The sequence below is a fragment of the Salmo salar genome, chromosome ssa13 (assembly GCF_905237065.1).
Source record: "Salmo salar chromosome ssa13, Ssal_v3.1, whole genome shotgun sequence".
NCBI classification, from domain to species: Eukaryota; Metazoa; Chordata; class Actinopteri; order Salmoniformes; family Salmonidae; genus Salmo; species Salmo salar.
The window spans coordinates 52,245,477-52,269,574 of NC_059454.1; the positions used below are offsets into that span (position 1 = coordinate 52,245,477).

A 24,098-nucleotide genomic window follows, 5' to 3' on the forward strand; every position below is an offset into this window, starting at 1 on the left:
GATTGTCACCAAAACTTTATTAATTCACTTAATCATCCTCTCTCTCACGTCTCTCCTAAAGATGATCTATTGTCTCAGTGAACTGACTCTGGGCCGCCCCCCTCTTGTCATGGGAATGATGTCATTACTGGTTAGAGACAGAGTGCACTTTAAAACAATAAGCTACTTCTATGCAAATGTTGTTAATCAGTACAATTAAATAAGTCCCAAATGGAACTTATTTGTCAGAGCGTTGGGCCAGTAACCAAAAGGTTGCTAGATCGAATCCCCGAGCTGACAAGGTAAAAATCTGTCGTTCTGCCCCTGAACAAGGCAGTTAAATAAACCAACTGTTCCTAGGCCGTCATTGTAAATAAGAATTTGTTCTTAACTGACTTACCTAGTTAAATAAAGGTAAACCATTTTTTTTATCTATAGCCCCATGAAATCAGCCAAAACAAGGTTGATAGCGCAATGCATGCACACACTCCTATTGAATATGCATTCACCTGTATTTTATTTACCCAGTTTATCAATAGAGATTTACCATTCAAATAAATTATTACTATTATGTAAGTAGTTAAAATGGTAAAAACAAAGTCAAATTGATTGTATGATTGATTCATTAATGCATTAGCCTACATGGCTGCCTCTGAAAAAAATGTACATAAAAAATGTAATGCTATTGTAATGATATTGAACTCAAAAGATGCCCAACGATTGAACAGACCAGAAGCTGAGATGATCTATCTGGATTAAGTGTCATTCTGTGACTTTGATTAATACAGATGAAGTCGGAAGTTTACATACACCTTAGCCAAATACATTTAAACTCAGTTTTTCACAATTCCTGACATTTAATCCTAGTAAAAATTCCCTGCCTAAGGTCAGTTAGGAGCACCACTTTATTTTAAGAATATGAAATGTCAGAATAATAATAGAGAGAATGATTTATTTCAGATTTTATTTCTTTCATCACATTCCCAGTGGGTCAGAAGTTTACATTCACGCAATTAGTATTTGGTAGCATTGCCTTTGAACTGTTTAACTTGGGTCATTTCGGGTAGCCTTCCACAAGCTTCCCACAATAAGTTGGGTGAATTTTGGCCCATTCCTCCTGACAGAGCTGGTGTAACTGAGTCAAGTTTGTAGGCCTCCTTGCTCGCAAATGCCTTTTCAGATGAATGTGGTATGAACGTGGTACCTTCAGTCATTTGGAAATTGCTCCCAAGGATAAACCAGACTTTCTGAGGTCTTGGCTGATTTATTTTGATTTTCCCATGATGTCAAGCAAAGAGGCACTGAGTTTGAAGGTAGGCCTTGAAATACATCCACAGGTACACCTCCAATTGACTCAAATGGTGTCAATTAGCCTATCAGAAGCTTCTAAAGCCATGACATCATTTTCTGGAATTTTCCAAACTGTTTAAAGGCAGTCAATTTAGTGTATGTACACTTCTAGGCCCACTGGAATTGTGATACAGTGAATTATAAGTGAAATAATCTGTCTGTAAAACAATTGTTGGAAAAATGACTTGTGTCCTGCACAAAGTAGATGTCCTAACCGACTTGCCAAAACTATAGTTTGTTAACAAGAAATTTGTGGAGTGGTTGAAAAACGAGTTTTAGTGACTCCAACCTAAGTGTATGTAAACTTCCGACTTCAACTGTATGCCTTTTTTTCTACAGTGGTATCATTTTGGTATCGTTTTGTTTTTGAGTATTGTGATGGTATCGAGAATCGTGATAATAAACATGGTGTCGGTACCGTGACAACACTAGTTAGAGATTCCAAGCCCATTCTATTCATCATTTGCTACAACACCTTGCTAGTTTCAGCAAGGGGCATCTACGCAACACTGACATCTGTTATGAATACCTCCTTTGAAATGACAAGACCCATAATCCACCAAGGTCTGTCTGACTCACTCTGACCAACTATTTGACCCCGTGACCTTGGGATAATTGAATTCCACTGACCCGACTCCACCCTGACCTGTTTCTCAGCGTCACAGCTTTCCCTCCATGGAGTGTGTGTGTGAGTGTGTTCAGTAGTACTCAGGCAGTGAGGTGAGTGTCTCACCACACACACACGCAATAGCACAACATAAGGAGATCAGCCTACACTACAGACTACAGTCACTGACTGGTCCTTTAGTGAGTGGAGTGATTACCTAAAGATTTTTTTGAGCCATGAAAAACTTAACATATGGCACTCAGAAATAATGAACGACAGGTGACCGTTCCTCTAACCGACCCCCGGAAGTGTTATCTAAGCTGTCTATAGAGTGTGTGTGTGTGCGTCTCTCTGTATACGTGTCACTGTGTGTGTGTGTGTGCGTGTGTGTGTGTGTGTGTGTGTGTGTGTCTCTGTGTGAGTTTTTGTCTAAGTGTATGTTTTTGGTTTTACTATCCTTGTGGGGACCAGAAGTCCTCACAAGGACAGTAAAACAACAATTAGAACATTTCGCTGGTCCCCACAAGGATTAGGGGTTAGATTTAGGGTTAGAATTAGGGTTAGGTTTAGGAGTTAAGGTCAGGTTTAGGGTTATGGAAAATATGATTTTGAATGGGAATCAATTGTTTGGTCCCCACAGGACAGTAAAACATTCATGTGTGTGTGAGTGTGAGGCTGAATCCCAAATCACATGATTCCCCTTTCCCTCACCCATTGGCCCTCCATTTGCACATTCCCGTGCGCCTCAAAATTAAATGGTTAACTGTTACTGAGGTTTATATCTTGCAAAAAGACAAGGGGAATGGTTAATTTGAATATAATGCTTGTTTTATTATTTCATTGTAAAATGAGTGTGTCCCGACGTTGATGGGTTTATTGATGCCCTCGCCACTCTCTGGAAGTCACCCTCGGCCCTCCATGCGAGTTGGTAGGGGCGAGGGGCTGATTTGGGATTCACCCTGAGTGTGTGTGCCCAGCGCAACAGATGGTCTGTTTCCCAGTCTGTCTACACACACAGGCTCCAGGTGAGGATCATTCAGGAACCACCCCCTCTCTCGCTCTGCATTGCAACAAAACAGTGAGAGGAGAGGGAGCGAGAGAGAGAGAGAGAGAGGAGAAAGGGAAGGAGGGGGCCCCAGTTCAAAACAGGTTACAGGCTAGCTAGCCAACCCTCCAAAACTAACTTGGCATGTAGACTGTTTGTGGAGATAAACTAGCGGGTGATAAGGGTGCGGGAGGGCAGGTCACCCTTTAATCTGAGCGGGCTGATTTGGTAAGGCTGGGTGTGTTTCAGCGTGTGTGCGTCTCCCACTTCCTCCCTCCCTCTCTCTCGCTCTCCCTCCCTCCCCCTCTGGCTCACCCCATCCGTGGGCCGGTTCAAGGATAAGGCCAATAGTAATGCCTTTAACATATTGAGTGCTGTGTGTGTGCTGTGTGTGTGTGTGTGTGTGTGTGCTGTGTGCTGTGTGCTGTGTGCTGTGTGCGTGTGTGTGTGTGTGTTGTAGTAGTAGAACGTAGCAGCCACAAACATCAGCAGAGAGGGACTGGAGTCCAGGCACCATTTGGCCCGCCATAGTAGATGAGTGTGAGTGAGTGAGAGTTTGTGTGTGTATGTGAGTATGTGCAAATATATGTAAGGAAGAGAGTACTTTTGTAAGAGACAGTGTGTGTATGAGCAGTTGTGTGTGTGTGTGTGTGTGTGTGTGTGTGTGTGTGTGTGTGTGTGTGTGTGTGTGTGTGTGTGTGTGTGTGTGTGTGCCTGTGCCTGTGTGTGTGCTTGTGTACAGGACAGTCAGGAAGAGTGATGGAAGCCTTCCGTGTTTTTTGCGTGGGGAGAGACATGAAAAAGGGGAAAAAATGTGTTGTAAAACATGGGCCTGACAGACGCAAACACATTCAGGAATTCAAGGCCGGGTGGGGGGGGTGGGGGGGTGCAGTGGGATTATTTAAGATACTCTTTGAAGAGGTAGGGTTTCAGAAATTTCCGGAAGATGGGCAGGGACTCTGCTGTCCTAGCTTCAGGGGGAAGCTGGTTCCACCATTGGGGTGCCAGGACAGAGAAGAGCTTTGACTGGGCTTAGCCTAGCTACATTTTAGCTTGAGAAATTGCTCATCGCTAAGAAGCTATTTTTGTTCATTTTGACCATTTCAATTGAAAACAATCACAGTAAGTTACTTAATTGTTACCCAGAAATGATTTGATAGATAAAAACGGCTGCATTGGAGATTTGCCATTTTTTCCCCTTGTCTGTTCCTTTTGCCAGTGCCTTGAGAAACATCTCAACAGTACAGCCAGCCCCAGTGGAACGGGGACGAGACAGGATGAGACAGGACTCACTATCCCCTTTTTTCCTGTCTACTTGCAATCGGGATATTTTGTCAGATCCATTTCGGGATAACACATTAAGGGAAGGGTGAGGGTCAGAGGGTCTGTCTATTTGTCTGAAATGATTGTCTGATAATGTCGAGACCATGACTGAGCAAGGCATCTGTTAGAGACATGGGAAAGGGAGAAGGGGTGAGATTAGATAAACCTGAAGCCACTGCATGGGTGAGACTAGTGAGTGAGTGAGTGAGAGAGAGCGAGTGCTCAGTCAGGTCAGAGAGAAAGATAGTAGGACTGTCAGGAGTAGAGGGAGAAAGAGATACAAGTCAGCCAGCAGTCAGGGATAGAGAGAGATAGCTAAAGCGTTAGTCCGGGAAGGCAAGGGCAGCAGATGCCCTGGGAGACAGACAGGATAAAGGAGCAGGGTCATCATCTTGTTATCAGACTGCAGTAAAGGGTGGGATACAGTCTGACTCCATCTGTTCTTCACTACACAAATCAGCTACTTTGACCAATTGGCCAACAACTTAGACAAAAAGTTAGAGGATATGACATCTTGGTCTACTTCCCTGTTATTCAAATCTGAAATTGCAACACAATTATCTGGTTTTTGTAACCGCATCAACAACATTTTCTGTAACTTGTCATGAACAACTGACATTTTGACCACTTTTCTTACAAGTTAGACAAAAAGTTAGAGGGTATGCTTCGTCTACTTCTCTGCTATTTAAATATGAAGTCGGAACAAAAATATCTGTTACCAATCTAGATGAAGATGTTTTAGTAAGCGCATTTAAAAACTAAAAATGTTATCCTCAAACAACTGACCTTTTGCAGCACTTTAGACAAAAAGTTAGAGGAGTGGTCACCAACTGGTCGATCTTCAAGGTATTCCCAGTCGATCATCAAACATTTATGTAAAAACGCCAACGATAAAAGCTTGCGCTCCTTTTTCATTATTATTCGTTGCGCTGTTGGAGGTAGGTGCACTTGATTCAGAAGCCCTGAGCATTACTAGGGAAAGGGAAATTAGGTAGGCAAAGTGTTCCCATTTTGAACCATTTCATTTTTCTGAAAAGGCAAACTCCACCTACCCAGTGGACCTGAAGATCTATTGCTAAACCGAGTGCACCAACTGCGGTGGCCAATCTGATAGCTCAAATCACCGTGCCTACAAGTTTAATACTAGCCTACGTGAGATTTCATAACTTTTAAAATCATGACCAGAGAGAGACTGTCAAAGAATATGGCAAAGAGCTGCTGTTTTTATGAGTGAGTTCAAGTTGAATGTTTTATTCAGCACTGTCACTGTTTTTATTCAACACTATTACAAAACATAAAACACCTTCTCCCTACTCCCAGTCGCGCTGCACCTACAATGAATGAGTAGCCAAGTGTATCGATAGACCTGTGTTTTTATTATTATTAGCAGCTTGTCATGATTATTTCACTTTCTCTGGTCATAGGAACAACATGAATTGCGGTGTGACTTGAGTTTCGCCATCAGTCTCAGTCTGGCTATTCTCACCAAAGGAAAGGAAAGAGAGAGCAGCTGACCCTCTGTTGCTCTCTCCCGCCTTCCGCTGAGATTAATGCCGTGTTCAAACCAACTGGGAACTGGGAAATCTCAGACTTCAGTGTGTTCAAGAAAAATAGACCCGACTGGGAAAAATTGTTTTGAGCGGTCATCCAACTCAGAACTCCAAGTCAGAAACTCGGGCAATCTTTCTAGAGCCTCGACTTTCCAACGTGAACATCACTGATTCAAACTTGTTTTAAATCAGCTTTGTCACACTTACAGGCACCATAATTTTTCCCTGTGGGCATATAATATTAAAACAACGCAGACTACGGAGGGTTTTACACACATTCAAACTTTTTACAGTATCTGGACAAAGATCCAATATAAAAAGAAAGGGAGAATGTCCATTCACCGTTATACGGCTCCCAAATAGGCCTATGTTTTATGAACATAATTGGAACCATCTTAAGGATCAGATCGTATTCACTTATCTCCAAAAGATGCATTGGCAAGCGCGCCACAGACGTTGTCAGCATTAAAAAAGATATGCATTGCTGTTGAACCAGCCTTCATTATAGTAGGCCTAAGGGAGGGCTTGGGTTTTGAAGAGATAAAAATGGAAAACAAGCCATTTTTTACTAGGGATGCACCGATATGACCTTTTTGGCCGATACCGATATCCGATATTTTCCTTGCCAAAAAACCCGATACAGATGACCGATATTTAAAATTTTAGCAGCCTTTTAAGCAATCTAGTACAGTTAAATAGTTCACACACACACACACACACACACACACTTACTTGCTGTGCTGTTTCGTTGTTCATTCTCAACCAGGATTTCATCATGCATGTCAAGCAGTGAAGTTTCAGCTCTGTCTGTCCGTGGCATCTCTTCCTCGGTGTGCACTGTCACTATGTCCGTTTCCATCTTGTCCAGTTGTGTCTGTAACATTTCATGTAAACCCTGTTTCTTGTCTGCATCGAAGTAGCGGTTCTTGTACCTAGCATCGAGTATGGTGGCGACACAGTAAAGAAGCTCAGAGAGAATACCACCAAATATCTTGTTCACAGCCGAGTACTTTTGCAAATTTTAACCCCACGGTCTGTCGGCAATTTTGTTGAGCAGGCGTTTCAATTTCATGACAGAGGGTATCACGTCTGCTGCAGATGCAGTTGATGAGCTTATTTCTCGAGTCAGTTGTTCGAATGGAGCTAGGAGTGTGTTCATGTTTCCAAGTTTCAAACATGTTCTCAAATGCCATTGAAACGGCAGCAGCGGTATGAGAACCAGCATATTCTTGAGCATGCAATACGGCTTTCTTCAGTAGGAAATCCTCATCGACCCACTGCTGTCAGACTCAGCATGCTCATGGGGCTGACATCGCTGGTCAAAATGTCAGTCGTGAAGCTAATAGCGGTGACACCCATAGCAAGTAGCCCATGGATGTGCGTTTCAACAATACTGTGTAACTCCGGTAGGGCAACATCTGAAAAATAGCACCTAGTGTGTACCGGGGCTCGAGGTGCTCGACCAGTCGGCGAAAGCCAACATCATACACGACAGAGAACGGTGGATTGTCAAGGGCAATGAATTATATTATCTTGGCGTTAATGGATTTCGCCTTTGAGTTGTCTCGCTGAAATTGTCTTACTCTTTCAAATGACTGCTCGACTTGAACTTGTTTAGTTGTTGGAAGTGTGCACTTAATATTGTTCTGCTTTTGTTCTGTGTAGCGCTGTATTTTTTGTGGCGTCATTACGTCATCTACTTACGTTATATAGCTATGCACGTCAGCTTTGACATCGGTTTTGCACATCGCCGTTAAACTAGACATAGAGCCAATGTTGGCATTTGTATCTAATGTCGTTCGTTTCCAATATGCTTACCGATATATTGTGCATCCCTAATTTTTACAGGTTACAGATAACTTCGAAATACAAGGTTCACCAGTAATCACCGAGGTACTCATCTCTCATTTCATGATGGGCATGGACACATAGACTACATCATGGAGGGGGTTTAACACACGTCCAAAATGGGACCTGCATGACTATAATAATGGGCCTGACTACAATGCATACAGTTGAAGTCGGAAGTTTACATACACTTACGTTGGAGTCATTAAAACGTGTTAACCACTCCACAAACTTCTTGTTAACAAACTATAGTTTTGGCAAGTCGGTTAGGACATCTACTTTGTGCATGACACAAGTAATTTTTCCAAAAATTGTTTACAGATGGATTATTTCACTTATAACTCACTCTATCACAATTCCAGTGGGTCAGAAGTTTACATACACTAAGTTGACTGTGCCTTTAAACAGCTCCTGGAAATTCCAGAAAATGATGCCATGGCTTTAGAAGCTTCTGATAGGCTAATTGACATCATTTGAGTCAATTGGAGGTGTACCTGTGGATGTATTTCAAGGCCTACCTTCAAACTCAGTGCCTCTTCGCTTGATATCATGGGAAAATGAAAAGAAATCAGCCAAGACCTCAGAAAAAAAATTGTTGACTTCCACAAGTCTGGCACATCCTTGTGAGCAATTTCCAAACAACTGAAGGTACCACATTCATCTGTACAAACATTAGTACGCAAGTATAAACACCATGGGACCACGCAGCTGTCATACCACTCAGGAAGGAGACACGTTCTGTCTCCTAGAGATGAACGTACTTTGGTGTGAAAAGTGCAAATCAATCCCAGAACAACAGCAAAGGACCTTGTGAAGATGCTGTAGGAAGCAGGTAAAAAGTATCTATATCCACAGTAAAACAAGTCTTATATCAACATAACCTGAAAGGCCGCTCAGCAAGGAAGAAGCCACTGCTCCAAAAACACCATGAAAAAGCCAGACTACGGTTTGCAACTGCACATGGGGACAAAGATAGTACTTTTTGGAGAAATGTCCTCTGTCTGGTCTGATGAAACAAAAATAGAACTGTTTGGCCATAATGACCATCATTATGTTTGGAGGAAAAAGGGGGAGGCTTGCATGCCGAAGAACACCATCCCAACTGTGAAGCACGGGGGTGGCAGCATAATGTTGTGGGGGTGCTTTGCTGCAGGAGGGGCTGGTGCACTTCACAAAATAGATGGCATCATGAGGAAAGAAAATTGAGGATATATTGACGCAACATCTCAAGACATCAGTCAGGAAGTTAAAGCTTGGTCACAAATGGGTCTTCCAAATGGACAATAACCCCAAGCATACTTCCAAAGTTGTGGCAAAATGGCTTAAGGACAACAAAGTCAAGGTATTGGAGTGGCCATCACAAAGCCCTGACCTCAATCCTATAGAAAATTTGTGGGCAGAACTGAAAAGCGTGTGCAAGCAAGGAGGCCGACAAACCTGACTCAGTTACACCAGCTCGGCCAAAATTCACCCAACTTATTGTGGGAAGCTTGTGGAAGACTACACAAAACTTTTGACCCAAGTTAAACAATTTAAAGCAATGCTACCAAATACTAATTGAATGTATGTAAACTGCTGAAAGAAATAAAAGCTGAAATAAATAATTCTCTCTGCTATTATTCTGACATTTCACATTCTTAAAATAAAGTAGTGATCCTAACTGACCCAAGACAGGGAATTTTTACTCTGATTAAATGTCAGAGTTTAAATGTATTTGGCTAATGTGTACGTAAACTTCAGACCTCAACTGCAAGACAGGTAAATTGCCGAACATGGCGTTACAGCTGGAAAATGCCAGTGCGCCAATTTTTACATGACGAAATTGCAAACTAACTAAACTAACATTTGACACTAGCACTGTCTTAACACCAGATGAAACTAAAGCCCTATATGTTCCTGAGTGGCAGAGTTACAGTTTTGACTTAAATCTGCTTGGAAATATATGGCTAGATTTGAAAATGGCTGTCTAGTAATGATCAACAACCAACTTGACAGAGTTTTAATTTTTGAAAGAATAATATGCAAATATTGCACAATCCAGGGGTGCAATGCTCTTAGAGACTTAACCAGAAAGACTCATAGCTGTAATCGCTGCCAAAGGTTACTCTAACATGTATTGAGGTGTGAACACTTATGTAAATTAGACATTTCTGTATTTCATTTTCAATCAATTAGCAAAAATTTCTAAAAACATGTTTTCACTTTGTCATTATTGGATATTGTGTATAGATGGGTGAATTTTGTATTTATTTCATCCATTTTGAATTCAGGCTGTAACACAACAAAATATGGAATAAGTCAAGAGGTATGAATATTTTCTGAAGGCACTGTAGATACGTATCGAATTGTCTTGAAAGGGAAAGATGTACATCCCTGCTAAAAGTGTAACAGAATGCATTATAAACAAATAATACACAATTTGCTTCAAAGAAAGCGATACGTCAACATTACTCATTAGATAGATAACAACAAAAGGCTGTGCACACCATAGAAATAGAAATACTAGAACGGATAAAACCCCTGAGATCATTTAATGGATATCTGTGCTAGTAATTCTATGGTGTGCACAGTGGCTGCACACACATTCAGAGGGCAGAAGAAATCAGCCAGCCCAGCCCCCAGATAGAACAGCTCATCCCACCAGGGCAGCATAGTGAGGAGATGAGGAGCCCTGGAGAGCTGTTATCACATCCAGGGAGATAGGAAAGGAGAGGGAGGAAATACGGACAGGAAATCCATGAGGCGGGGAAAGGAGGGGAGCTGGGTGTGTATCGGAAGTGCAGAGTAAACAGACTCCTTTTTTAATCATCTCAGCTCATGTTTTTTTAACTGAACACACACTTTGATCTTCTTCTCCCTCAGCCCCCCTCCTCTCATCCCTGGCCTACTAACTATCAACCTGACAGGCCAAGCCTCTCTGTCTAGGCTAGGTGAGCCTGCCTGCCTGCTGGCCACAGAGAGAGATAGTGGTCTACATTGGGACTCCTCTGGTCTGAGGGGAGAGGTGGAGGCTGAGAAACAGGGCCTCCCCAGGGGTCGTCAGGCTAGGGAGGAAGGGATGAAAAGCCTGCTTGCCATACAGTGGTGCAGAGTTAACAAGTATGCACTGTCTAGTGCCCTGCCTGCCCCAATTATACCTGATGTTTTTGTGGGCCCTTACAAAGGTCAATCTGACCTTTCACTGGGACAAAGCCCTCGACAGACAGAGGAGAGAGTAAAGAAGAATTCTAAAGGGACTTAGTGGAAAAAATAGCCCTTTTAAAACCATTTAGCTTATTTTAATTGGACAGAGAGCCCATCAGAGGATTAACTTCAAAAGGAGGTGCGGCAGGCGTAACCTCCTCCTCTTCCTCCTTTCCACTGGGCCCAGAGGACAGCTGGATTTCATTTCAAGTTCAAAGTTATCCCAGCAACCTTTTCACTTCTTCTTCTCCTCCACTGGCTGGCCCTTCATAGCCACTCGACTGGCGTTGTAGCGGGAAAGGCGGAGAGAGGGAGTCAAAATTCCTGACCGCTCGGAGTCGTCCAAACATACAGTACAGGCCTGAGCCAACCCAGGCCAGCCAGCCAGCCAATGTAGGATATGTGTGTGTCCTGAGGACATCCTACCAGAGAGATTAGACCGTTGGATATTAGTTCTGAGGGGTGAATGTGGCAACAGTCCCCTGACCTGAATACACTGAGGGATATGAAATAGATAAGAATAGCAAACAGCATGTTAGAGAGTCCTTTATGTGGCTGTGTTTGTTTATTACCAACAAGTGTTGGCTTGGCACATTCTATTTCAGCTGAGTGTACAAAACCTTAGGAACATCTTCCTAATATTGAGTTGCACCCCCTTTTGCAGCCTCAATTCGTTGGGGCATGGACTCTACAATGTGTCAAAAGCGTTCCACAGGGATGCTGGCCCATGTTGACTCCAATTCTTTCCACAGTTGTGTCAAGTTGGCTGGATGTCCGTTGGGTGGTGGACCATTCTTGACACACACAGGAAACTGTTGAGTGTGAAAAACGCAGTAGCGTTGCAGTTCTTGACATAAACCGATGAGTCTGGCTCCCACTACCATACCATGTTCAAAGGCCTTACATCTTTTGTATTGCCTATTCACACATACATAATCCATGTCTTAATTGTCTGAAGACTTAAAAATCCTTATTTAACCGGTCTCCTCCCCTTCACTTACACTGATTGAAGTGGATTTAACAGGTGACATCAATAAGGGATCACAGCTTTCACCTGGATTCACCTGGTCAGTCTGTCATGTAAAAAGCAGGTGTTCCTAATGTTCTGTATACTCAGTGTATATCAGGGAAAATAAAAGCACCCACATCCCCCTACTGCTCACATTTATCAAATATTATATGACAGGCATTTAATACCAACAATGATTTCTCTGTATTGTCGAACAGTAAATCATAACATTCTAAACACTGTATTCTATATAATGACAAAGAACGGAAAATAAAAACTCAATATGAGGGGCCGAGGCGGGGGCAGCAGGTAGCCTAGCGGTTAGAGCGTTGGACTAGTAACCAATAGGTTGCAAGATCAAATCCCCGAGCTGACAAGGTAAAAATCTGTCGTTCTACCCCTGAACAAGGCAGTTAACCCACTGTTCCTAGGCCGTCATTGAAAATAAGAATTTGTTCTTAACTGACTTGCCTAGTTAAATAAAGGTTAAAAATAAAAATATCCATGGGAAAAAACCCAAAGGCTGTGGTGCTTGATAATTCATCAAATAAAACTTTTCATTTTTCCTCATGCCAGATCTTGCTTTTCTTCTGTGATCAAATAGAGAGCGAGAGAGAGCGAGAACCTGTGGCCCAGAGAAACAACATGCTTAAGAAGATCAAACGTGGCCAGAGAGGTGTAATTACTGTGGGTTATGAAAACTGGCTGTCATGCTCCACCACGGTTGAGAGAGTCAAATTCAGAGTAGCCTGAGGAGCTACAAGTCAGGCACGCCTGAGTGATAACAAAAAAAACAGAAGGATACAGAGAAAGACAGATCTATCTAGTGCTGCTGGATACTGGACAGGTGAGTTAGGCTAAAGCTAAGACTGTGTTTCTCTCTTAGAAGACTCAGAGCTGTTGCACTCTACCCAGCCCTGAAGTACTTTAATGTAAACACAAACACCTTTGATAAACCAGTTATATGTGTAGCCTATTCATTGAATCCAAGCCATTAATGGAGAGAAAGGGACAGACACAACCTCTTCCTTTCTAACCTCCTTTCACCCCCCCCCCCCCCATCTCCTCTTTCCCTGGAAGGAAGACAGGAACATAAAGCGGTGAACATAAAGCAGCGCTCAGAGGCAATAGAGGCCTGTTTGAACAGGTCTACTACCCTGCACTGCAACAAAGACACTTCATCGCACAGGGTGAGGCTGAAATGGAACCCTATATGGTCAAAAGATGTACACCAAATAGGGAATAGGGTACCATTTCGTACTAGGGCTGGGAATTGCCAGGGACATCTCGATATAATATTATCACAATACTTAGGTGCCGATACGAAATGTATTGTGATTCTCACGATTCTGTACGTATTATGATTCGATACAGTGATTTTATTGCGAACCGAAGGTTCCAAACATATTGCTTACCATATGTCTGCTGCAGAGGGACAAGAGAGAGCCATGAGAAAATGAGTTTATCAGTCATGTAAATAAAAGTGAAGAATCCTAATTGTCTCCCTATTTAAGAAGCAGTAAAGGAAAGCTACTGGAGTTTTGGTGCAGGTACAGCAAACTAGCGCAAAAATAATATTCCGATATTGTCAAAACGATATGATACACCGTCAAAAATAATATCAAAATATGTACACTACCGTTCAAAAGTTTGGGGTCACTTAGAAATGTCCTTGTTTTAAAGAGAAAAGCAAATTTTTTGACCATTAAAATAACATCAAATTGATCAGAAAAACAGTGTAGACATTGTTAATGTTGTAAATTACTATTGTAGCTGGAAACGTCAGATTTTTTGTGGAATATCTACATAGGCGTACAGAGGCCCTTTATCAGCAACCATCACTCCTGTGTTCCAATGGCACGTTGTGTTAGCTAATCCAAGTTTATCAATTTAAAAGGCTAACTGATCATTAGAAAACCCTTTTGCAGTTATGTTAACAAAGCTGGAAACTGTTATGCTGATTATAGAAGGAATAAAACTGGCCTTCTTTAGACTAGTTGAGTATCTGGAGCAACAGCATTTGTGGGTTCGATTACAGGCTCAAAATAGCCAGAAACAAGACGCTTTGTTCTGAAACTCGTCAGTCTATTATTGTTCTAAGAAATGAAGGCTATTCCATGCGAGACATTGCCAAGAAACTGAAGATCTTGTACAACGCTGTATACTACTCCCTTCACAGAACAGCGCAAACTGGCTCTAACCAGAATAGAAAGAGGAGTGGGAGGCCCCGGTGCACAACTGAGCAACAGGACAAGTACATTAGAGTGTGTAGTTTGAGAAACAGACATCTCACAAGCCCGCAAAACACCAGTCTCAACGTCAACAGTGAAGAGGCAACTCCGGGATGCTGGCCTTCTAGGCAGAGTTGCAAAGAAAAAGCCATATCTCAGACTGGCCACCAAAAAGAAAAGATTAAGATGGGCAAAAGAACACAGACACTGGACAGAGGAACTCTGCCTAGAAGGCCAGCATACCGGAGTTGCCTCTTCACTGTTGACGTTGAGACTGGTGTTTTGCGGGTAACATTTTAATGAAGCTGCCAGTTGAGGACATGTTAAAATAAAACAATTATAATAAGCGATCAAAGTTCATTCGTGTTGCCTCGTCATTAATTATCCTTCCCCCACAAAAAAAGTTATTTGAAAAAGTAATTTTCAGCACGTGCCTGATATTGTAAGAGATGATTTGAGGTGTACCGGCACAGGCTTATGTTTTGAGCAACATTGCAACCTACATTTGAAGTCGGAAGTTTACATATACTTAGGTAGGAGTCATTAAAACTCGTTTTTCAACCACTCCACAAATGTCTTGTTAACAGTAAGTCAGAAGTTTACATAAACTAAGTTGACTGTGCCTTTAAACAGCTCCTGAAAATTCCAGACATTTTTTGTCAATTGGAGGTGTACCTGTGGATGTATTTCAAGGCCTACCTTCAAACTCCGTGCCTCTTTGCTTGACCTCATGGGAAATTACAAATAAATCAGCCACGACCTCAGAAAAAAAATTGTAGACCTCCACAAGTCTGGTTCATCCTTGGGAGCAATTTCCAAACAACTGAAGGTTCCACGTTCGTCTGTACAAATAACAGTATGCAAGTATAAACACCATGGGACCACGCAGCCGTCATACCGCTCAGGAAGGAGACGTGTTCTGTCTCCTAGAGATGAACATACTTTGGTGAGAAAAGTGCAAATCAATCCCAGAACAACAGCAAAGGACCTTGTGAAGATGGTGGAGGAAACAGGTACAAAATTATCTATATTCACAGGAAAACAAGTCCTATATCGACATAACCTGAAAGACCGCTCAGCAAGGAAGAAGCCACTGCTCCAAAAACGCCATAAAAAAAGCCAGACTACGGTTTGCAACTGCACATGGGGACAAAGATTGTACTTTTTGGAGAAATGTCCTCTGTCTGGTCTGATGAAACAAAAATATAACTGTTTGGCCATAATGACCATAATAATATTTGAAGGAAAAAGGGGGAGGCTTGCAAGCCGAAGACACCATCCCAACTGTGAAGCACGGGGGTAGCAGCATCATGTTGTGGGGGTGCTTTGCTGCAGGAGGGACTGGTGCACTTCACAAAATAGATGGCGTCATAAAGAAAGAAAATGATGTGGATATATTGAAGCAACATCTCAAGACATCAGTCAGGAAGTTAAAGCTTGGTCACAAATGGGTCTTCCAAATGGACAATGACCTCAAGCATACTTCCAAAGTTGTAGCAAAATGGCTTACGGACAACAAAGTCAAGGTATTGGAGTGGCCATCACAAAGCCCTGACCTCAACCCTATAGAAAATCTGTGGGCAGAACTGAGCAATGAGGCCTACAAACCTGACTCAGTTACACCAGCTCTGTCAGGAGGAATGGGCCAAAATTCACCCAACTTATTGTAGGAAGCGCGTGGAAGGCTACCCGAAATGTTTGATCCAAGTTAAACAATATAAAGGCAATGCTACCAAATACTAATTGAGTGTATGTAAACTTCTGACCCACTGGGAATGTGATGAAAGAAATAAAAGCTGAAATAAATCATTGTCTCTACTATTATTCTGACATTTCACATTCTTAAAATGAAGTGGTGAACCTAACTGACCTAAGTCAGGGAATTTTTACTAGGATTAAATGTCAGGAATTGTGAAAAACTGAGTTTAAATGTATTTGGCTAAGGTGTATGTAAACTTTCGACTTCAACTGTATGTTTGAGACCAAAGTTTGAGAAGTAGAGGTCGACCGATTACGATTTTTCAACGCCGATACCGATACCGATTATTGGATGACCAAAAAAGCCAATGCCGATTAATCGGACGATTTTGTTTTTACTTATTTATTTGTAATAGTGACAATTACAACAATACTGAATGAACACTTGTTTTAACTTAATATAATACATCAATAAAATCAATTTAGCCTCAAATAAATAATGAAACATGTTCAATTTGATTTAAATAATGCAAAAACAAAGTGTTGGAGAAGAAAGTAAAAGTGCAATATGTGCCATGTAAAAAAGCTAACGTTTAAGTTCCTTCCTCAGAACATGAGAACATATGAAAGCTGGTGGGTCCTTTTAACATGAGTCTTCAATATTCCTAGGTAAGAAGTTTTAGGTTGTAGTTATTATAGGAATTATAGGACTATTTCTCTCTATACAATTTGTATTTCATATACCTTTGACTATTGGATGTTCTTATAGGCACTATGGTATTGCCAGTGTAACAGTATAGCTCCTACCTGGGCTCGAACCAGGAACACATCGACAACAGCCACCCTCGAAGCAGCGTTACCCATGTAGAGGAAGGCAAAAAACTACTCCAAGTCTCTGAGCGAGTGACGTTTGAAACGCTATTAGCGCACACCCGGCTAACTAGCTAGCCATTTCACATGGGTTACACCAGCCTAATCTCAGGAGTAGATAGGCTTGAAGTCATAAACAGCGCAATGCATTGCGAAGGGCTGCTGGCAAAACGCACTAAAGTGCTATTTTGAATGAATGCTTACGAGCCTGCTGCTGCCTACCATCGCTCAGTCAGACTGCTCTATCAAATCATAGACTTAATTATAACATAACACACAGAAACACGAGCCTTAGGTCATTAATATGGTCGAATCCGGAAACTATCATCTCGAAAACAAAACGTTACATTGCACAACCTTCAGTGTTATGTCATAATTACGTAAAATTCTGACAAATTACCCAAAGTGTTGCATATACCCTGACTGCGTGCAATGAACGCAAAATGACACAATTTCACCTGGTTAATATTGCCTGCTAACCTGGATTTAATTTAGCTAAATATGCAGGTTTAAAAATATATACTTCTGTGTATTGATTTTAAGAAAGGCATTGATGTTTATGGTTAGGTACAGTCGTGCAACGATTGTGCTTTTTTCGCAAATGCGCTTTTGTTAAATCATCCCCGTTTGGCGAAGTTGGCTGTCTTTGTTAGGAAGAAATAGTATTCACAGTTCGCAACGATCCAGGCGGCCCAAACTGCTCCATATACCCTGACTCTGTTTGCAAGAGAAGTGACACATTTTCCCTAGTTAAAAGAAATTCATGTTAGCAGGCAATATTAACTAAATATGCAGGTTTAAAAATATATACTTGTGTATTGATTTTAAGAAAGGCATTGATGTTTATGGTTGGAGCAACGTGTACCTAAGCGATTATATGCAACGCAGGACAGGCTAGATAAACTAGTAATATCATCAACCATGTGTAGTTAACTAGTGATTATGATTGATTGATAGTTTTTTATAAGATACGTTTAATGCTAGCTAGCAACTTACCTTGGAATTCTTACTGCATTCGCGTAACCTCGTGGAGTGCAATGTAAAGCAGGTGGTTAGAGCGTTGGACTAGTTAACCGTAAGGTTGCAAGATTGAATCCCTGAGCTGACAAGGTAAAAATCTGTCTTTCTGCCCCTGAACAAGGCAGTTAACCCACCGTTCCTAGGCCGTCATTGAAAAGAAGAATGTGTTCTTAACTGACTTGCCTAGTTAAATAAAGGTCCAATTATTTATTTTTTTAAATAAAAAAATCGGCCAAATCGGCGTCCAAAAATACTGATTTCCGATTGTTATGAAAACTTGAAATCGGCCCTAATTAATCGGCCATTCCGATTAATCGGTCGACCTCTAGTGAGAAGCGCACCTGTATCTCTCACAGAACTAAAATGAGATTCACTTTATATGATCTCTCTCCCTCTCTCTACTCTGATGTACATGAGCCTGCAACTCTCATCTCTCCAGTGTTGCACTTCAGCATTTATTTCCTTACAGAATCATTGCTGAAGGGTTCTGGAGGAACTGCATCACGCCTGATAGATTGACATACATTTGCCAAAGTTATTCAAAGCTTGCACCTCCATCACTGGGTCGCGTCATCCATTGTTATCAACGTTCTCAAGCCGCCCTCTATCGGCAGCACCATAGTGGTGCCCTAAAGTGGTGATAAGCCTAGTCATTCTGGACAGAGGCTAAGTACTGTTTCGTCTAAATTACACTATAATGCCTGGAAAATACGATGACATTGCTAAAGTAGTATATTTAGTGGGAAACAACTTTGCCAGCAGTATCATGTTGTCAAATTTTATTTAGACAGATGGCAGTCTAAATAAACTTAGCTAGCAAAGTTCGTCAACAATAGCTAGCAATGCTAACGTTAGCCAGCTAAAATCTGATTGCGGTACGAACTGAATCGGCCCTTGAGCGAACCATGGTGTGTTGTGCGCCCCCGAGTGCGGATAGAGTGTGCGCACCAGTCCAAACAAGCTGAACTAAGGGGGTAAATGCACTCGGGGGTGTGAAAACCACCTAAGTGATGCTATGGTTCGTTCTTTTTCTTGATTTTTGAGTTTTGTACAACGTGTTGGAATATTATTTTTCCCCACTGAAGGCCTAGGTCCAGTAGTTACGGTTTGCTACTGCTTTAGACACATTTTCATAATGCATTGTAGTCAATGGCAATTGATGACAGCTAAATATGTCTACCAATTTTCTCTATAATTAAATAAAATATCAAACAACAGTTGGGGAACAGACTGCAAGCGCAAAGAGTAAAAATTACATTAGCTAGCGCTAGCAGGCTAACTAACTGCGCCAAAACTCTGGTATTTCTCCTTCTCTAGCTTGTTCTCATCTTCTTTTTAAATGGTGAGACAACATGTTTTCAGCACATTAATTTTTCAAGGCTCGGTCTTGTCGCTCTGCAGCAGAAATGGTGAGCAATATGTTTGGAACATGGAATCGCAATAAAATGGCAGTATCGAATCGCAATACATATCAAATCGTGAGAATCGCAATACATATCGTATCGGTGATACTATCCTAGCATTAGGTCCTTGGCAATTCCAAGACCTAGTGGTGTTGAAATTTCTTCTCTTCTGAAGGAAAAATAAACAGGGATCTTATCATCGCTGGATTAGCACTGTCACTATCCCTAGGTAACCGAACTGAGCTGAGTGAACAACAGCAGATAGAAGGGAACCAGTATGAAGCCTAAATATGCATCACTTCACACCATCAGGGAAATACTGTAATGTCAGCAATCACCTCCACCACCCTGGCCCACCAATACTCAGAACGCAGCCTAAATAGCACCTTATTCGCTATATGGGGAATTCCGACCTGAGTTAAGCTCGCGTAAATGGAACGTAATTCCCTTTTGATGCACTTTTCTCTCTAAGTGTATTCTAACCTTGAACTTAAGCATGAGAATAGCATGCTATTCACCCGCTATTCGCTGGGTGTCGAGATGAAATAAATGAAGGTGTGGCGGAGGTGTGTCTACAGATACTCCTTATTCTGATTCCACCACCTTTACAAGCGATGAAACGATGAATAAGGTCGAGCAACCTGTCAGTTCTAAGTGGAACAACATCTCATTTATTTTTTCCCCCTATAAATAACACCATTCTCCATGCACTGTAATTTACAAATTGATAAGATCTATTGATAAGAAGTAAATGAGGAAGCCATTTGGATAAGGGGATTGAAAATATAAATGACAATTGTTTTAGATCTATTTTACCTTTTAAACACACAATAATGATCACTGGAAACCAGTCATATAGCAGCAAACTGAAGCATATCAACATATCACCTTTTCCACAGGGAAGTTTTTGAAATCCTGCTCTTATAACTTGGGATGAAATTTGGGGACCCAAGCTATAGGCTTCTGTAAATGACAGTATATCACCAAACCTACCGAGTTGATTTATGATTTCTAGACTGTTTTAATTATATGCCCAGACTTTCACTGTATTTATTTGTTGACAATTTGTATTGTGTTAAATATTGGCCACTATCGGTAGCCACCATCAGTTATACCCACATACGTTTATAACTGTCACTGACTAGAGTTAGTTTCCTAACAATTTGCATCATTCCATTACATCGTTAGTTTACCTTTCTTCCTGGTTGAATTAAATGTTTTCAGCGCGAGCAAAGAAACCACGCCTGCAAAGCCCATTACTCACCTGCATAAGGTAAGTCTGAATACAAACTACTGAGAAGTGCGTAGGAAAGGCGTAATGATGTACATGTCCTTAGTCTGAATCGGCCCTGTATACTTAACTATGGGCCCTGGTCAAAAGTTGTGCACTATATAGTGAATAGGATGCCATTTGGGATGCAGACTCAGTAAAACAGTAATCTAGGAATCACTTTCTGACAGACAGACCTAGGTCTACACCTCAGTGTTGTTGTCAAACTGTAATCCACTCCTCCTTCAAGGTCAGGTCAAATGTTATCACTCATATCTAAGGTGAGATATCAAAGAAACACTCAGTGCAAAGGAAAGGAAAGGCTTCATTGCCTCAATGTAAATGAACAAAGACCCGGAAAGCTGACTTATGCCTTTGATCTTTTCAGCAGCACTGCTATGCAATACACCTCTAAAAAATCAACATCACACACACGCAAGCACACACACACACGTGCACACACTTCGACGTACTGAGTATATATTTTATATTAAATTAATCTACTGTCATCATTTTCACCGCTATGTCTAATATTGGACATTCCCTGTGGAAAAGGCTGTGTAGGCTAATTCATTATCAATTATGGCCATCTGCAGCATCTGGTTGTCCATTCAAAATGCCTTATGCACCTGGTGAGTGAGGACAGACAAGACTCTATGTATCTCATATCTGTCGTCCCTCTTTCTTCTCAGACTGGAAACAAATTGACTTAGCCTTGCTTTAGTTCCCCAACAACCTTAATCCATGCATGAATCCAAACTATGCATCACAGAGAGCGCAGGAACTGGCCTGGCTTGCAGAATAGGAACATTTACAGTACAGCCCACATGTATGCATTTCCATTATGCACTGTGTACAGTAAGGGCACGAGCAAGTTAACTTTTTTTTTTAAACAATGCAGCTTTTGATCTCAACTGTTGAACTTGCATGGAATGCATTGTTTGGTATTTAATCACACTGTTCAGTAAAAAAAAAACATTAAAAAAGGGAGTTTTTTGGCAACTTCTGGGCATGGCTGTCCCTAATAATTTAGGTTCTACAAATCCCTCAGTTTGATAAAAGGTTTGGGTGGAGAAGTTGGCACTCTCACCCCTAACCAGTATTTTATTGGCAGGCAGGAAGAAGACAAATGGGAATAAGGTAAAATTAAAACAAACAGAGCTCTATAAATATATATGTCAACACTGTTGTTAATGAGGAATGTTGATATAGAGATCCTATTCAATTCTAATTCCTAATTCTATGGTTGACACAGACAGCATGCATGAGACAGAGTGACAACGAAGGGTTATATGCCTAGCAGCTCAATAACCTATTACATTATAGTGACTGAGATCAACAACAAGATGACAAAAAAGTTGGCCTGAGATTTAACACTGCCATGGGGGTTTTGTGGTTTAGGATATGGCACAGTGTTAACATCAGAGCTTACCAAGGTGAATCTGCCAAGGTGAAGAGTCAGGGTGGCAAAAATGGTAAAACCAAATCTTGTCAAAACAAGCCATAACCATCAGATCGGACAGGCTTGATGCCTAAAGTGGTCCTCTGGAGGATGTTATTTCACAATGTGACATACTGTACCAAGCAATGCATAAAAATCTGAAACAATACTCCACAGTCCAATGGACTACCAGGCCAGCCTATATCACAAGATGTCTCCATGGACTGAATTCATGTGACATAATTGATTAAAGATGCATGAGGTATTTTAAGCCAATAACCACTCTTTGCTAAACTTATTACCAAAGAGTTATTGAAAGCTAACCAAGAAAATGTAGCCAGTATGCACTTGACTTGCATTGCACATGATCAGGTGGACCTGGAAACCTATATGACCGTGACACATACCTGCATGAGCTTCCCCTCTGCAGAACCGGCGCTCCCTCCGACGAACAGCCCTTCCAGAGTGATGGGCTTCCCAGTGGGCTCGTGTCTCAGCAGTGTCACCTTGATGACAGCCCTTGGGGCCGAGCGCTCCGTTTCTACGGCCGCCGCCAGCTCCAGGCCCGTCTGGCCGAACACCACCTGCAGGGCCGCTATGAGCAGCCACGGCCAGAGCCCGGCCAATCGCCGCTGGGGAACGGTCATTGGATCGGCTGCAGCGGCGGGCTCCGGCCGCACATCGTGGACTTCAAAGCTGTCAACAACCGGAGTTGATTTAGGAAATATATGGCCCAGCAACGGTCCTCCTCTTTGTGGGTTCTAAAATGTAAAAACCCGTGAAAACTATTCGATAAACAGGGTTAAATCCAACGTTTTAAGGCTCACTGACTGCCATGTTGTCTTTGTGGATGCATGTCTTGTGGATTTCTGATTAATTCTTACCCCGCTTTAAAAGTTTGTTCCAGTTTAAACAAGTTAATGATTTCACTCTTCACATACAACACGAGCTCCAGTCCTTACACGAGATAAACAGTAGCCCAGTCCTCATTTTCAATGTGCAGGTTGAAGTTGTCAGTCGGTTCAGTCCGGACACTTCCAAAACACCGGCTCTTGTAATCTTCAACCACTGGCAATATTTCAAAAATCTTTTGCAACAATGTTGATAATTAATTATGTGACCAACCCACTATAAACATGCTACAGTTACGTCTGGTTTAAAAAGTGTATCCAATTTACCGGTATTCCATGTCACATTTCCAGAGCAAGGAAAAAATTGGTAAAATCTCGCTGACGGACTCCAGATGCAACAAGTACCTCAAAAGCAATTCCCCCTACTATTCTTTACGCTAGATGTGTGAATGTAGGCTATCCCCAACGCACTGTATCCCTATAGGTTTCAAACGAATGGCAAGGTTTGTTGAACTTCAGAAACCGAGATGAACAAAGTCAAATTGATGTTGATAAGACTGATTCCAAGATGACAGTCGACCATACAGTAAACAACGACGGAAATGCTATAGCAACTTTCATAAGCTCTGTAGCGACTAAATCTCGACAAAAATGCCACCATAAAGTTGACAACGGAGCATTCCGGACTTTTGACATGTTTAACTAGCTAATCCAATGGAACCGTTGACATTATTTACATAGCATGTTATAACTAGTTAATTAATTAGCAGTAGAAATCACGTGTCATTTCTGCAGCCGACGCATTCACGTCTATCGCCTGCTTAAGTTGTTACGCATCTAAAACCAGTTTTCTTCCTGCCATCTTCCAAAAAAGTTGTATCTTTTCCCGAGTACCACGTCTGACATTTATAACAATTCTGAAACGAAACTTCCCGCGGTTGCCGAAAAAATATATATACGCTAAACTCCAGTAATTTACTGAAGTTACTGAAAATGTAGAACAAATGTAGAATCGAAGGAACGCAAGTCATTAAAACACTGTTATTGGTCTTCATAAAAAAACATTGAAAAGTTGGAAAAAGACACTGTACATTAAGCGAAGTCCCGAAGCCTGCCTCTCGTAGTCTCCCTCCCCTGGGCTTTCATTGACCGTCTACCTGCTGACTGCCTGTTACCGAGGGTGGAGCACGAGCTAGTGACACCACAGACTAAAGAAGACACGGGGCGGCCTCCAGCGGACAACCCTGGTAACAGCCAAGCGCCACTTTTTGACCTCGTTTAGATCGAAGATTCTGGAATGTAGACAATCCACCTTTGAGGGCCCCATATAAAGAACTACATGATGCAATAAATGAAATGCAAATATCCAATTAATTATATCACATTTTAATCATAATAACGATAGAGATTTTTTTTGAAT

General features: G+C 41.6%; 1 protein-coding gene across 1 annotated transcript in view; it reads right to left on the reverse strand.

Annotated features, from left to right (window-relative positions):
- LOC106567400 (E3 ubiquitin-protein ligase RNF43) overlaps positions 1 to 23,841 on the reverse strand; it is a 184,090-nt gene extending 160,249 nt beyond the window's left edge. The window contains exon 1 of the mRNA XM_045693380.1: positions 22,235 to 23,841. Coding sequence (XP_045549336.1) covers positions 22,235 to 22,474 — 240 coding nt within the window. The 5' untranslated portion in view covers positions 22,475 to 23,841. The remainder of the gene's footprint in view (positions 1 to 22,234) is intronic.
- Positions 23,842 to 24,098: the final 257 nt, after the last annotated feature.